Source organism: Vipera ursinii (genome assembly GCF_947247035.1).
Source record: "Vipera ursinii genome assembly, chromosome: 1".
In the NCBI taxonomy this organism is placed as follows: Eukaryota; Metazoa; Chordata; class Lepidosauria; order Squamata; family Viperidae; genus Vipera; species Vipera ursinii.
The window spans coordinates 312,021,905-312,039,285 of NC_139512.1; the positions used below are offsets into that span (position 1 = coordinate 312,021,905).

A 17,381-nucleotide genomic window follows, 5' to 3' on the forward strand; every position below is an offset into this window, starting at 1 on the left:
CCCATTTTAAAAAGATCTATTATAAGGGATTAGAGCAATTTCCTGCTACCTTGGAATAAATGAGTCAGTCTCAAGTATTGTTGCTGCAAAAAAATTGAACATGATTCCTCCTTTAGAAAACATATCCTCACTGGAAACCTGTGTCCAAAAGGAACACAAGAAAACTGGACAGAAATAAACAGAAAAACAACGAAGTTGTATTGAAGAGTTTCTTGTACTTAAAACTGTTCAACCAATAAAGAGGATACTGAAGTATACTCAGTGAGGAACCCTGTTCAACTGGAGGTCAGCCAAAGCCTATGCCCAGATGTAGTTCTTTTCTTATATATAACATCAGTTAACAGATCAACAACAATGGAGAATTAATATACTTGGAACAAAGCTGGAAAAAGACTTTTTTTTTTACAAGAGCAAGCTCCAGAATATTTTTTTAAAGAAAGACATAGTTAAGCAAGCAGCAAATTTTACAAAAGGGGATGACCAAATATTCAAAAAGAAATACACAAGCAGAGATACCTGTCTGAAGATAGGAGATGCCCGTATCCCTCCATGAGACCTCATGTGACCATTTAGAGCTGGTAAACTTTTAAACTCTTTGAAACATACAGTGCACGTCAGTTTGCTCTTTGATTCAGGTCTTTCAATGTATGTTTCTTTATCACAGGCATTGCTGTTAGAAGAGACAGAGAACAAGATGCTGATTTAGAAAGAATGCTCCTAGATACATTATAATTAATATACACACAACAATTTTTGGGGGGAGAAACTCTGAAACCTCAGCAGCATTTGATGCATGATCAAACGGTTGAATCCAATAAAACACCAAAACAAAATAATCAGAATTCATTCAGCCATCCCCTAATTCTTACAGTTCTTGCTGTCACAGATTATACTAAAACCATTATTGGAGGTATTTTCTGGAAGGGCTCAATAACCATTAAGAAGATCAAGTTTCACTTCTGCAGAAATGTACTACTGCCTTTGCTGAAAAGTTGACAAAACCAAAGTTAAGGTGAATGGATATACAAACAGGACTTAAATTTATGACAGGCATAAATATTGAAAGAATATCACAGCATAAATATTCACAGCAATGTTCTCAAAATGCAGAGAAGACACAACAAGATTAAAGTTTTATCCTTGGGAAGTAATTCCCACTAAGAGAGATACTGGACTAATTATAAACAGGATCATACTGAAAATATAGGAACACTCCTCATGTATTACTCAGTCCATTAGATCAGCGTTTCCCAACCTTAGGAACTTGAAGATGCGTGGACTTCAACTCCCAGAATTCCCCACCAGCTATGCTGGCTGGGGAATTCTGGGAGTTGAAGTCCACGCATCTTCAAGTTCCTAAGGTTGGGAAACGCTGCATTAGATGACCTACCACTGCCCCATCTTTCAATCAACACTGCTGCAGATGTAAAAGCCTATGAAGACCACATGAGTGGCAGACTTGATTACAGATGGAAGCCTCAGTATATATTTTGATAGTGCAGTCTTTTATTCCAACAGGTTGGCATCCATGACAAGTGGCATACTTGATGTCAGGGCCTATACTAGCAATGTACTGTATTTGTGTACTCATCTAAATGCTTTAAGAGAAACTGTTTTAACCAAATACATCTAAATGCAACTGAAATGTAACAATGATTGGAACCATGTAATACAACAGGTATTGAAAAAGCCTAGAAGTTATATTTAAACACAGCTATGAGTTTATGCCCTTATGTTAATCTTAGTAAGAATCAGTACTTGGATATTGAAGACTGTAAGAACTGCCAGTGGGATGTTAACATTGTGACCAAGCTCAAAGCAGACAATATTCACACATGGCAACAATATTGTAGAGTTCAAATGTTGTAAATAAGAATATTTAAAAAGGAACAGAAATTAGTGTTGCAATAATTACAATAATGCAGCAATCTCAGTTCTGTATATAATAAAAGAAAATAGATGAAAGCCATCATTCGAATTACTTGTTTATATAAATAACATATTTAATTTGTAATGGTTTCAGGACTGTTTTAAATTACTTGCTGTTCCCTAGCTTTACTTTTCTTTTGAACAATAGGCAACATTTATTAAAACTGGTAACATTGATAAGTTAATTAGTCAATGTCAAGAATGAAACAATTTTACTGATTATACTGATTATGTAACGAGCAAGTAAGATCTGATAAGTAACTTGAAAGTCATGACCATAATAAAGAATGGGAAATTTGTTTAATCAGATACTTGAAGCAACTGTAAGTCCTATTTAACAAAAACAAACAATAAAAATGTAAGGTCTAAATGCAAAAACATGCAGATATTTACATTTTATTTATAAAGGGCTTCATCAGTTCACCAAATCTGAAACATTAAATTAGCAATAAACTTTTTCTGTAATTCTTTGCTCTATGCAATGACTCAATTAAATTCCACACCAACTGATGGTGCATAATGCACCATCAAAGCAGCCTTGGTGGAGCAGTGGGCTAATGCCTCCTTAAAGTAACACCAGCTGCCTGCAATTAGTGCAGGTTCGCGTCCCACCAGGCTCAAGGTTGACTCAGCCTTCCATCCTTCCGAGGTAGGTAAAATGAGGACCCAGATTGTTGGGGGCAATAAGCTGGGGGGGCGAAAGCCCTAATAAGCAGGCATATACATAGAATGAAGGCTATTGCTAAGCACATTGGTTTGTGCTTAAATTGTAAGCCGCCCTGAGTCTTCGGAGAAGGGCGGGATATAAATGGGATTAAAATAATAATAATAATATTTTATGGTAAGCTTTTTCCTATATAATTTTTTATTACATGAGCAACATGGATAGGTTGTGCATCTGCATAGGTACAACTTGAATTTTCACTTTAATTATCTTTCCTGGATATGACAGACAGAAATGCATCACAAAACATAATCCACTGAACTAGACTGTCCACAAAAGTTTCTTTGGTGCTGTCAATACCCATAGCATAGTGTAAATATTTGAAACCAGTTTTATTTTGAGCAAAGATGTTAAAGATGATGTTCTTTAGTAGAATAAACACACATCAATAGAAGATGTTTTGGATCATGGTATTCTAGCCATGGGTTATGAAGAGACAGAGGACATATGTTCTTGCCAGCTAAAGAAATGGCAATGGCCACCCTAAGGAATGCACCATTGATAGTGATGAATATCTGTAGGTTGGGCATAGGATGAGGGTGGAGGCTTGTTCTCCAAGCTTGTGGGATGGTTACTGAACATTTTGTTACCAGGCTAGGTAACATCTTCAGCGGAATTTAAGGTATATCAGCGTCTCTGTTCTTCTGCTTATAAGGGCTTCGGGTGATCAGTGGGCCTTGTGATGCAAGATCACATCAGAAGGGAAATCCCTGATGTGATCCTCACCTGATGTGACCTCCCCATCACAAAACCCACTGAATTGTTCTATTCAGTTTGAAGCGATTTTGATATAATGGGAGGGGTTTTTAACTTGGAGACATGAACAAGATGCCTTCAGTTCTACTTTTTAAAAACATTCAAGGAAAACAAAATTATAGCATGGCTTAAATTGGATCACCATTTCCAGTGATGTCGCAGCATCATCAGAAAGCCTCTTGCAATTCTACAGATGGTCATGCTTGAGGCCACTGGCTCCTCAAACTTTGTCCACACCTATCCATGGTACAGTTCCTACAGTTGAAGGAAAAGGCTGAAGGCATAGCTTCTGAACAGAAAGGGGACGAAGAACGGTCACAACTAAGATGACTGGAGGTAAATGGAATTTCCCTCCTGAATCTAAAATCACTCGTGATCTTTAGGTGGCTTCTGTGAAAGGTGCCAAATAGGCTTTGACCTACAATACTTAAATGACTAGATATAGAACAAACCTAACTCATATGCCTGAGGGTTACGGTAAGTTTTATATTTTTAACAAGTATGGAATGTTCCATCGTGTCATATGGTCTTCTAACACAGATTGATATAACTGCCACCAAAATTATTGCTCTATTGCAACACAGCAAAAGGATTGTTTACAAGATGGTTGATTATTTGTACACTATTTTAGATTTGTAGGCCACTATTTGGATTTTTAGAAGACATCCAGTAATTAATCACAACTATACCTTTGTTCAGGAGAAACTGATGAAAGTCTTCCATCAAGTAACTGAATCTGCAATTAAAAAGATGGGAGAAATTTAAGTAAACCAATAAGTTGTTTAATTATAGTTTGCTCTACTTTTCCTAGTCTAGGTACCCTTCAAATATATATACACATATACCTTGATGAAGAGGCAAAGCTCTAGTGATAAGAAATTAATTACAATCAAGTGACTGAGGTTTTTTTTTAATGGTCCTTACTTGTTTCTCATGGAATCCGACCAAAACACAGTCTGAAAAATCCTGGTCTAAAATATTGGAAATCTTGGGGAAGGCATTAAACGCATCTGCTACCCTATATAGTTCAGATCTGAACAGGAAACAATATAGAACTCTTGGAGAAAAAACAAAAAAAGCCTGATTGTGTTTCTTAGTCAAATGGATGGTGAGGCCTTACCCAACAGATTCCATGGGAGACAAGGCTTCTAAGAATGCCCAATGCACAAGAGTCATTTTAAAATTTCCAATAGAATCTCTACATTTATACAGATTCCCACTAGCACACACTCTTTAACCATCATATCTAGAAGCATCTAACCTAGTTTCACTGGCTCATCATAGATGGACAATTGGAATAAATGCTAAATATTACTGATTCATAAAATGGCTCTGCCAACAGAAGTATCTATTTGTCTCCATGGTTTCAAAGAACATAAACGGCTTCTCTTTCACTGGACAACTACCATTGATAAAATGCAAAGACTGAAACCCTAGGCCTGAAGGGCACCTATCCCAAAGCCTTTCAAAATCTGCTATTGAATTATCAGTTTTAATACAAGAAAAGGGAAAGTATTAATTTTTGCAAACATATTTTTACATTTAATTTCAATGGGAATGATACTGAATGAAGCTTTTGTTCTGGCTCCACTTAATTTTCTGGGGTGTTGTCCCAGCCTATTATTGAAATCCAATTATACATTTCACCAACAATCATGCGTGCCTGCTCTATGTTATGAATAAGACAATACAGCTTTTTTTGTAAGCTTACTTAACAGAAAGCTAGATATAAAATTTTACATACCTGTGGCCATACTGCACTGGGAGACAACTGCTGAGGTCTTTTGTTATTCATCTGAACACTTGTTGTAGGTCTAAGGGATTGTTGAGGGATTGCGGTCTCCCCAGAATTCAGGCCCTGTGGTGCTGGAACTTCAGTCCCCTCTGCCACAGGGAGTCCCAGGTGCTCATCCATCAATGCCTGAGTGTCACCATCAGTCTGATAATGATCGGGCTGACTGGCATCACCAGGTGGCTGTTGCTGCTGCAGAACACTTTGTGGATACAAATGTTTGAATGACTGCTGCTGATCTTGATAGAAATATGGAGGGACTGCTCCTAGCTGTATAAGCTGCATGGAATTACCTCTGTCTTGGGAATATTGCTGAGGTTCGTGCAGAGGCTTCTGGTTAGTGTCCCTGTGATAGGGAGGAAGTTGTGTTTGTATCTGCTGCTGCTGCTGCTGTTGTAATTGTTGCATCATAGGCTGTATTGGATAATACTGAGCTGTTTGCATGGGGCACTGCCTCTGTTGCTGCTGCTGAGGCTGCATTTCATGTACCAAGAGCCTGTGCTGTCCTTGATGGGGCTGCTGCTGCAGATAGTATTGGTCTTGCTGTAGCTGTGGTGGCAACAAATGTTGAGAATGCATTTGCTGCAAGTGGGCCTGTCCCTGATGCATGGCAGAGTGCATTGGAATATGGGCAACATGTTGCTGATTGTCATAATAAAGAGAAGACTGGTGTTGCATTAACTGCATCTGTTGCTTCTGCTGTGCACTTCCAAAGCCAGGATGGACTTGCTGTGACATCTGCTGGTATCTCGGCACAAGTTGTTGCTCCACAGCAGGTTTCTGAGACAGCAATTGTCGAAGTGCACTATCTCCAGCATTCTCCATCACTGGAGGTTGCGACTGAATATGCTGAGACACATTGTTCACTTGGATTCTTAAGTTTTGGCTAGCAAACACCTGGGCAAAAGAGTCTAATTTATGCAAAACTCCACTGGTAATTTTTTGTGATCTGAGGTCATTGCTTTGGGAACAGAGATGGTCAAAACCATCAACCGGTTCGCTTTGAGCCATTGGGTTCCACATGACATGCTGACTGTTTCTTACTGGGAGGTGGTTTCCAGATGCCAAATGGGCCCAGTCTGCTTGCCTAGGAGAATCCATTAATCCAAGGCCTTTGGACCCAACATTCAAGGTTATGTTTTCCCTGGCATCATGGGGGAATGACGGAGAGAGGGGAGACTCTGGAGATGTATGAATGGCTGATGCTCCATAGCTGTGGTTTGCAGATGACAGAGGACTCAAGTGATGGTAATACACATTTTCGCTGTTGTTAACTATATGGTTTGTTTTATACGTCTGCTGATCCCCCATTTTCAGCACTTTTTCTCTCAGCAAGAACCATTTAAAACACAATCAAAACACTGTAATCCTGAGAGAACTTAAAAATAAAACATTACAAGCCTATTTTATTCTTTTGACCACTTGTTCGGCAGAACTAAATTTTTTATGGATGGTGAATTCCACTTCAGCCTGGAAAAAAAAGCCTTTACTGAAAACAAAGTATTTGTTGTGCTTTAGTCACCTGTAAAAGAAAAGGAAAGGAAAGTAACTACAGCCGTTCTATATTCCCTCAAACACAACTATTCAAAACTTTATTCCTATTTGGAAGTGCTGGGTTGTAGTATCCAGTGAAAGGTTTGTCACGTGACCAATGAGGACAAAGACTCTGGCAGGTGAGGTGTTTCTTTTTATTATTTAAAGGATGGAAATATCTTGTTTTTACATTTTTCTTAAGCCCTAAATTTCAACTTCACGATGTTCCCTACTGAAAAAATTTAGTGTTTAGTAGTTTGTCACTGCAATTTCTAGGTGCTCTGGTGAATATAAGAGAGAGACTGGAGTTATATAAAATCTATAGATGATGTTACACACACACCCATTCAAAAGAATAAATTCATACTTTACAGTGTTCCTAGGTATACCTTTGTTTCTGGAGGTTTAAATGGCTTTAACAGCATGAAGCCTATGCTCATGGAGGACTTGGCAATTCACAGATCATAGCCCCAATGCAGACTTCTTTATAATCCTTAGAAGCCAAGGCCCAAAATCTTGAGGGCAAACTTCAAGAAACAGCGGATCAATTTCTTATTGATTTGGGGGGGGGGAAGAGAGAACAAAGAAGGAAACAATGCATCAGCCTTCTTTGGAAAAATGATGCGCCTCCTGCCACCAAATGGAAAAAATGCTGATCAGTCACTGCAGTCCTTACTTGTTTAATATATATGCACACCATGTTTACCCACACTGAGCTGAATGTTCAGTATTAGCCAGAAAGCTGCCTGTGATTAAACCTGGATATATTGGCTATCTATTTGGTAGCACATTTCAAAGTGTTAGTGTTACACTGCTTAGGACCCAATTCCTCAACAGAAGTCTCTATACATGTATTGTATCTTGAGAAGCATTCCTATCTCTGTTCCGAGAATAGCCCACATGGAAAGAACACTCTCATTTACAGAAGCATAATTTTATGGGATGCTCTACCAGAGGGAGGATTAGCTGGCACTTTGTTGTCTGTACCATGCTAGGCAAAGACACACAGAGATACACCATATTTACACACTATTCTAAAGAGTTAAGGATGTATAAGCTAAGGGAGAAATCACAAGAAGAGAACATATCTTCTCCAGCAGCCAACAGCCAGATAAAAAGGGATTAATTTCAGATAATCAAACAGAAAACAATATCCTCATCAAAGAAAAACCAAGGAGAAAATCACACACCCATCAACACTGGCAGGCCAAGATATTGTATATGGACAGGGCGAAAACCCCGCATCCATTAGCACCGATGATGTTACCTAGTGGGATAATGAAATGTCTGCAAGCAAACCACCAAGCTCAGAGAGCACCAAGAACTTCAGAGAACTTTTAATTTTACAGGCTTTCAACAGGTTGACTTAATTTATTGCTTTGAACTACTGATATTTTATACTGCTCTTTATACAGTACATTAATGTTTTATTATTAAATACTTAGTGTTCTTTTGCTGATTGGTCTTATAATTGCTGATTGGTCTTATAGTTGCTTTAATGTATACAACATTAAAGCAACTATAAGCCACTTCATAAAATTAATATATCAAACCTAAGAGGGCTTAATGGTTCAATTGCACTGTTCAGCTTGCTGAAGACAATAGTTAATAAAAGTAAATAAAAGAACATCCAAGAGAATGTTCTCTTGCACTACCTTTGATGAAGAACTTTCTTACTCCTCTATAGGTTTCCATGATTACCTCGATATTTGGCTTTCAAGACCAGGAATGGCGAAGAGGTCATCCTCCTAATCCCCTACAGTCACAACCTCTTTCCATGAAATTCCCTTCGCACTCTCAGCCTGTACCTCCTTCCCAGCCAGGAAAATCCTTAACCATCCAATATAGGAAATCTTCAACTAGCTAACTTCAGGCAAGATTCAATTACTCCATCAACACAAAGTCATCTTTCATGCTGCACACCATATGCACCTGACCTTCTATCTCAATTATCCATGCCTCCCCCAACCCATCTTCACTAGAAACACGGGAGAGATGAAAGTCCAAACCTAGCTCTCACCTAGGTAATAGTTCAGGCTCCCTTCCCTACCCCATATCCCAACTTGATGATATCTTCAGACTCTGGTGTGAGAGTGGGGATGGACAGCTTCTTAGGAAATCAGTGCAAATATATTCTAGCAGTCACATTGTCCCAATCCAGGAACTGGATAACAGGTTCCTCTAATTTGCCTCTAAAGCAGGCAAGTCGGAACAAAAACTTCCCCTAACAATGTCAGACAGGAACAAATCCAAACTAAAGCCAGGCTTAATCCTAGCAGCCACCCTCCTGGACCTCCTATAATATATACCATACTTGCCTTGCTTCTGCTGTTGGTGAATTCAGACTCTGGTGTAACAGACAAAAAGGCTACCAACAGCAATAGTACTTAGACTTATATACCGCTTCACAGTGCTTTACAGCCCTCTCTAAGTGATTTAGAAAGTCAGCATATTGCCCCCAACAATCATTTTATTGACCTCGGAAGGATAGAAGGCCGAGTCAACCTTGTGGAAGACTGAGTCAACCTTGCTTTGTACTAATAGTACGAAACAACTCCAGGTCCAGGTATCATTAAATGTGGTGGAACTATAAACATGTTCCCAGGTATTGGTTAAATCCAATATTCAGATTACATATTAGGCAAAAGTGCTCTCCGATGATTCTCAATGAGAAGTATTGGTATTACCTTTTCTCAACAGGGATGTGGGCCAATATCAGCTTTCTGATGCCCTATTCCAACTGCTAGATATTAGACTGCACCTGTTCTCAACCCATCATCCACAGTTGATTGGATCCTCAATTGATTGAAAGAAAAAATGCCATCATAAGAATTTTTTCATTTCTCTGTTAACCTCAAGGTTAACTATATCTGTGGCAGAATTTGCTCATAACCACTTTGTTGATACCCTAGTTTAGCTTTGTGAGCAGTACTAGGTAGACCAGACCAAGAAATCAACTCTGAAAGATGTCTACAAATACTTTTATTGAAACTGATTATTATTACAGAATCTTTTGAGTCTGATTTTCCTCCTTCTTGTAATTCTGTGAATTAGGGAGATGACTGAGCTGCTTACAAACATTATCTGGACATTCTGGACTTAAAAAATGTTTTAGCTTTTGTTGCCTTGGCATCAGGTGCATGTTTATTTGTCAAAGTCGTCTTCTTCACTCTCTGCAACTGCCACCCTTTAAAACTCACTCCATCCATCCATCCAGTTTGTATGTCACCTGACTCCCAACATCTCTTACCATTTTTGCTTCAGAAGCCTCCTTCAGAAGAGTCAGATTGTGTCAAAACCCCCTATATGCTCTGATGCTTATTACTTCAAGAAAGATTCCCCCATCATTGTCAGATAGCACACCGGCTTGGTGGCTCTTGGCCCTTTAATCGAAAAAGGAAGAAATTCAAGATGGGGGGAGCTAAAGAATGCCAACTACCAACTGCCATCTCAGTACCAAGTCCCAAACCTGCAAAGCAAGGTCTAAAATGTTGTAAGAAAAAACAGGAAGACAGTGAGTAAAAAAAATAGATCATGCTCTCAGTTTGAAGCTATCTAAGCAACTTCAATCTACTCAGTAATACAGATCCTTATTTAACCATGTCCAAGTAGTTTCTGCAGAGTCTGACAATTCAAAAATCAAGACAGATCAAAGGACCTAGAAACATTTAGCCTTGAGGAGATCTGGGTGGCCATGACAGTACTCTTCAAATATTTGAAAGAATATCACACAGAACAAGGTCAAGGTTTGTTTCCCATCATTTCAGGGTAAAGGATGTTGATTAATAACATTTAAGTTAAAGAGAAGTAAATTCCAATTTGAATGTTACAAAAAAACCCAAACCCAAAACCTAGCAATACAAGAGCAGCTGTTCCTTGACAGAGGGGATCCGTTGTCTCATTGCCACTGTCTGTCTGCAGCCAATCCTCCCGAGTTCGTGAAGGCAGGCCTCTGCCTCTCTGGCTGACCACTTCCCCCAATGCCGGAGGGGCCTGGATCAGCATCATCCTCAGCCCTGGACTTTTTGGACGTTCCAGGGGAGATGTGCCTTATCCATCAGATCATCCCGGTTCCAACTCCAACTCTTCCTCCTCCTCCTCCAAACTGGAATCTGACAGGGCCATGACAGCTGCTTGTGAGGCAGCAGCCTCACCCCTCTTGATGGACTGCACCAGGGAGTGGCTATTTAGCTCAGCAAGTGGAGTGAAACGATACTGGGAACAACATGTCTGTTTCCTTGCCTTGATTCATCAACCTCTGTGCTTCTAGCTGTGAATCTTGACTCGGGCTATGTACCTTGGACCTTGGCTCATGCCTTGACCTCTGGATTTCACAGATTTTGCCTGTGCCTTACAGACTTGTGTTTAGCTTCACAGACTTGCCTTGCCTCTGCCTTGTGGACTTGTCTTGCCCTGTGGATTCGTGTTGGGTTTGTTCCTAGACTGAACTGTGAACTCTTGGGAGGTTGCGTGGTTGTTGGCATGGGGGTTTCTGGGCTATGGAAAGCCTCAAATAAGATCTTTACCCCACCTGTGACGTGTGCATGTGTAAGCAGGATCAGGACAAAGAGGTGGTGGATTCTCTCTCACTATCTCTCAGCCCAACCCACCACACTGGGTTCTTGTCGTTGGGAAAACAGGAAGGATCGCTATGTATACTGCCTTTTAGTCATACAGAGAAAATGCAGGATATAAGTAAATTGAAACATAATAAATATATAAATAAATAGATTCAGACTTAAATCTGGTGAAAAAAATATATGTTAAAAGGTTTCCTACATACTGGGAGAATGGGGGCGCCACGTACAATTTCCAAGAAAATGTTTTCTAGTCTAGGAATTATACAGGAGAAGATCCTCGCCAGCTTGCCAAAAGATGGTCTTTGATATATTCAGAAAGGTTTCTGCTGCTAATCTTAAGAACCTTATGGATTTGCAACCAGAACAGATTATCCCTAAGACCCCCAGGCCTTAAGCATTCAAAGCCTTAAATACAATATCTTGAATTGGTCTTGGTAAACAATTGGCAACCTATACAGAACTTTCAGTATCTCTTTCAGGCATCATATGATCCATGTACCCAGCCAAAGTTAACACTCTGAATTGCAACATTTTATAGCAAGTTCATATTCAAGAGATTCTTTTTTTCAAGGACAGCTCTATACAGTGTTGTAATCATCAGAATAGGACGTTGGTAAGGGGTGGATAATTATCATCAAATCTGAGTAGATCAAGAAGAAACAGAGCAAGCACTCCAGAAGCAACTGTATGAAAACACTCCTTGCCATAGCTGCACTATGTGAATCCAGTGTCAGCTAAGCAATCAATGGTTTTCCCATTCAGGGTCTCTAGGCTATTCTTAAACTGATTTTAAAAACAGGCATCAAGGAAATAATAAAAGGTGGAGCTTAAAACATGTATTTTACCTAGGCCTTTGGTAAGGAAGATTGAGATGTCTTGCTTCAACATTCTTGACATCATTTATCTGTACTTTTTATTGATTTTATTGTAATTTCACCATCAGTCAATTGCAAAAGGCAGCTTTAGTCAGAACAGCTTACATCCTGTGATGATATCTCTACCACCATCAAATATCCATTTTTGCCTACCCCAGGTCATTGAGAAAGACTTGATAAGTGGACAAAAATGCCAAATTCAGTCTGAACATCTGGCTGACTATGCAATGAACCATAACAATAATTGTTGCCTAAAGAAAAATCAATGTAAGAAACTTGAAAACCTTTTATTAAAAAGAGTAACAACATTCAATATGTGATTGGTTTAGAGAAGTACAAAAAGATCTAAAGACAAGAAAGGATTTTAAACACCATTTCTACTTATTAACATTTTTGAGGATTAGCTGTTCATCACCACAGCAGAATCAAGAGTGAAAAGAAGAGCAACAAAGATGATTAGGGGTCTGGAGGCTAAAATATATAAAGAACAGTTGCAGAAATTGGATAAGTCAATGTTTATGAAGTCAGTAAAAGTTTTTTCCCCCTCCAAACCACTCAGAGACTGAATTGCCATAAAGAATGTCTCATTTTGTGAGAACCTTAATAAATAGTTAATGTGATTGTTTTTTCAATCGGTAAGACACAGATTTTGTCTTCTTTTCAGCATTGTCCTGAGACCTAACACCCTTTTCACTTCTGTAGTTATTCATTAAGGGACACAGTGGCTCAGTGGGTTAGAACGCTGAGCTTGTCGATCAGAAGGTTGGCAGTTTGGTGGGTCGAATCCCGAGTGCCACGTAACAGAGTTAGTGCCTGTTACTCGTCCCAGCTTCTGCCAACCTAGCAGTTCGAAAACACGTAAAAAAATGCAAGTAGAAAAATAGGGACCACTATGGTGGGAAGGTAACAGCGTTCTGTGCACCTTTGGCATCTAGTCATGCCGGCCACAGGACCACGAAGACGTCCTCGGACAAGTGCTGGCTCTTTGGCTTTGAAACGGAGATGAGCACCGGCCCCTAGAGTTGGAAACGACTAGCACGCATGTGCAGGGGGACCTTTACCTTACCTAGTTATTCATTTAAGTATGTAAAATGTTATTTATTTTTGTTGCTTTTTGAAAGCCTCAGCAGGCTATTTTATCCCACGTTTTATGATTAATTTAATGACACTTTGGGTCTAGTTTTTGTGATGAGTTTCATTTTGAATGGTACAACTGCTGTATGTAATATGTAGTAATAGTTAAGGGCCATAATTCCTGTATCATCTAATCCAATAGTTTTCAATATTCAGATATGAATGCTGTTGAATGTAAATAAATATTTTAACATAGTGATAGACCATTAGAGCATGACACTTTTTAATTTTACAAATCAAAGCATATACAATTAAGAAGCATTGTTTTAGTGCCAAAATTTAAGAATAATATTTCCTGACAAAACAATTAATCAGAGGAACAACTTGCCTCCAGAAGTTGTGAATGCTCCAACACTGGAGATTGGACAACCATTTGTTTGAAATAGTATAGGGTTTCCTGCCTGAACAGGGGGTTGGACTAGAAGACCTCCAGGGTCCCTATTACTCTAGTCTGTTCAGTATGAGGGAGGGGGAGGGGGAGGGATATAAAGAGGAAATTAGCATGTTATCAGATTCTTTGCAGTTCAGTATTAAGTGTAAGGATCTTTTTCCCCCAAAAAACTTCACCATTATTATAAAACAGGGAGACTATATTAATTTATAACTAATTATATTGATTTATTTATTCAATTTAGTGGAAATACAGACTGTCCTGCAGTCATAATTATTCCCACCTAAATGAAGAATCACTTTTGTAAATGCCAGCTATTATCTTTTAGCTAAGTTACTTTATTTTATTTAGACGGCTTATATGGCCATTTACTTTGTATATGGCAATGCTAAACAGTTTGCCATGACTTTCAATAAAAACAGAACATTCCACTAATTCTACTTTACATTTCTGTAATCACTTGTGCAATAGCCCAACACCTCAGCGAAGAGCTAGGGGTCAACTTCTGAAATGAACCTGGCCGAAGCCATCTTTTTCGTCCTAAGTTGCCACACAGAGGAGGGGGGAAAGAGGGGGAGTAGTGTTGCTGTTTGTATTGCTAGACAAAACACAGAGCAGTCCCATGGGAACCAAGCGAATTGAGAAGCCCAATTGCTTTTATTGGGCAGAGGGGAGGAAAGTATTACTTTTAGTTACATTGAATCTCTAGGGAAATTTCAGAGTTGGTTTCACTTTTGACTGTGCCAATATTATTTATCCAATAAACATGTGTCTTGAGGAAACGTCAAGCCTCGGAGTTCTGCTTTATGTGGCTTCATTAGTTGGCACCTTTACTCTTTAGAGCTTGGGACCCTCTAAATCTTGGCAGGTGGGGTTTCAAGGAGCTGGAGCAATCACAGAAAAACATCTATCTCTGAGGTCCCACCAAGTTGCAACATTTAAGGGAAGGGACTTGGAGCGTACCCAGTCTATCTAACTTAATAGAATAGGCAGATATCCTCAGGAAGAAGTGATCTTATAATTTGATCTCATGCCATTTAGGGCTTTAAAAGTGATGACTGGCACCTTGAATAAAGCAACTGGGAGCCAGTGCAAGAGCAGTTAAACACTGGAAAAACTTGAAGCATGTACCAGTGCATGCTTCTGAGTGGTCTTCAAGGACAGTCCCACGTAGAGCACATTATGGTAATCCAATCATGAGGTGACTAAGGCATCATTGCAAGTTAGCAAGGCCTCCTAGTTAAGTAACGTACACAACTGGTATACAAGGTGAACATGTGCAATGGCTCCTCCAGGCACAGCTACCACCTGGACTTTGAGAAGGAGTCATGATTCCAGGAGTCATGGTGCCTAAATTACGCACCAATTCTGACAGGGAGAGTGGCACCCTATTAAGAGTCAAAGATGACAATTCACTCAACCTGGTTGGAGGGCAAAACCCAAAGTCACTCAAAGACACTTCAAATAACTCTCATTGCTAGGAATGGTACATTAAAAGAGATAAACTTAAAGTGATACTCTGGCATCCTTAATTTTTTTAAAAAAATGATTTCTGCCATGAAGCTATAATCTCTCTAATATTTCATGTTGCAGGAGTTTAGAGCTATCAAACCCAGCTTTTCTGCAATAATAGCTTTGATTTTACTTCTCGTGTCAGGTGACAATGAACAGGGGGATCCAATTCTCTCTTGAAACCGTGAACTTTGGATGTCCAGTTTTCTGATTTAGAATGCTATTTCCAAACCTCTTGGAAAAGACTCTAATACACTCATCATCTGACTCAAGGGACACTCTTGCAAGCTATTAGACCTTCAACTATCATCTGCAGAAATAAAAACCAGTTGTTCAGTGACTGGTGAAAGTTACAACGGCACTGAAAAAAAGTAACTTATGACCAGTTTTCACTTACCAGCCTCTCTACATCCCCCATGATCAAAATTCAAGTACATGCCAACTGGCATGTATTTATGATGGTTGCATTGTCTCAGGATCACATGATCACCATTTGTAACCTTCCAGCTGGCTTCCGACAAGCAGAGTCAATGGGGGGGGAATCCAGATGCACTTAATGACTGGATGATTCACTTAACAACTCTGGCAAAGAAGGTCGCAAAATGAGGCAAAACTCTAATTGCCTTGCCTAACAATGAAAATTCTGGGCTCAGCTGTGGTCGTAAGCCAAGGACTATCTGTAATACTTAAAACCCTAACCCTGCAAGAAAAGGCAATCTGCAGAATCTAGTTAAATGTGAAGCAAAACTAAAAAAAAATGTTGCATGTTTGACACTGATGTCTATGCATGTTTCTTAAACATCTGAATCAATTCACTATATCAAAAATACAAGATATAATTGTGTATTGGGCTTCTTGAACTGAAAGTCCCATTTAAAAAAAAGCAGGCTAATCTCGTTTCACAGTTAGGTTTGATCGAATTATACACAAGATATGTGTACTTCTTTGAAGACTTTTACATACTGTGTTTCTATTCTTGAACAGACTACAAAAATAAAAATAGTTAACAGTATGTACTAAAACACAAGAAAAATGAGCTTAAAGCCTTGTATCATTTACAAGCAGAGGAAATTATTAAAACCAATGCAACCAACCAAGTATACAATGCTCAGGCATTTAAAAGATTGAAATTACTACAGGGAGTGCAGAATTATTAGGCAAATGAGTATTTCGACCACATCATCCTCTTTATGCATGTTGTCTGACTCCAAGCTGTATAGGCTCGAAAGCCTACTACCAATTAAGCATATTAGGTGATGTGCATCTCTGTAATGAGAAGGGGTGTGGTCTAATGACATCAACACCCTGTATCAGGTGTGCATAATTATTAGGCAACTTCCTTTCCTTTGGCAAAATGGGTCAAAAGAAGGACTTGACAGGCTCAGAAAAGTCAAAAATAGTGAGATATCTTGCAGAGGGATGCAGCACTCTTAAAATTGCAAAGCTTCTGAAGCGTGATCATCGAACAATCAAGTGTTTCATTCAAAATAGTCAACAGGGTCGCAAGAAGCGTGTGGAGAAACAAAGGCGCAAAATAACTGCCCATGAACTGAGAAAAGTCAAGCGTGCAGCTGCCAAGATGCCACTTGCCACCAGTTTGGCCATATTTCAGAGCTGCAACATCACTGGAGTGCCCAAAAGCACAAGGTGTGCAATACTCAGAGACATGGCCAAGGTAAGAAAGGCTGAAAGACGACCACCACTGAACAAGACACACAAGCTGAAACGTCAAGACTGGGCCAAGAAATATCTCAAGACTGATTTTTCTAAGGTTTTATGGACTGATGAAATGAGAGTGAGTCTTGATGGGCCAGATGGATGGGCCCGTGGCTGGATTGGTAAAGGGCAGAGAGCTCCAGTCCGACTCAGACGCCAGCAAGGTGGAGGTGGAGTACTGGTTTGGGTTGGTATCATCAAAGATGAGCTTGTGGGGCCTTTTCGGGTTGAGGATGGAGTCAAGCTCAACTCCCAGTCCTACTGCCAGTTTCTGGAAGTCACCTTCTTCAAGCAGTGGTACAGGAAGAAGTCTGCATCCTTCAAGAAAAACATGATTTTCATGCAGGACAATGCTCCATCACACGCGTCCAAGTACTCCACAGCGTGGCTGGCAAGAAAGGGTATAAAAGAAGGAAATCTAATGACATGGCCTCCTTGT

At 39.5% G+C, this 17,381-nt stretch overlaps 1 protein-coding gene across 9 annotated transcripts in view; it reads right to left on the minus strand.

Annotated features, from left to right (window-relative positions):
* Positions 1-17,381, minus strand: part of TRERF1 (transcriptional regulating factor 1) — an 89,894-nt gene that overhangs the window by 20,461 nt on the left and 52,052 nt on the right. For 8 of the 9 annotated variants that reach the window (XM_083378547.1, XM_083378546.1, XM_083378553.1 and 5 more), the window contains exons 2-4: positions 5,154-6,723; positions 4,099-4,145; positions 517-670 (exon numbers count right to left, since the gene is read on the minus strand). In XM_083378547.1, coding sequence (XP_083234673.1) covers positions 517-670; positions 4,099-4,145; positions 5,154-6,512 — 1,560 coding nt within the window. In that variant the 5' untranslated portion in view covers positions 6,513-6,723. Of the gene's footprint in view, positions 1-516; positions 671-4,098; positions 4,146-5,153; positions 6,724-7,123; positions 7,142-17,381 lie in introns of those variants that run through there. The other variant, XM_083378548.1, reaches the window with a different exon arrangement.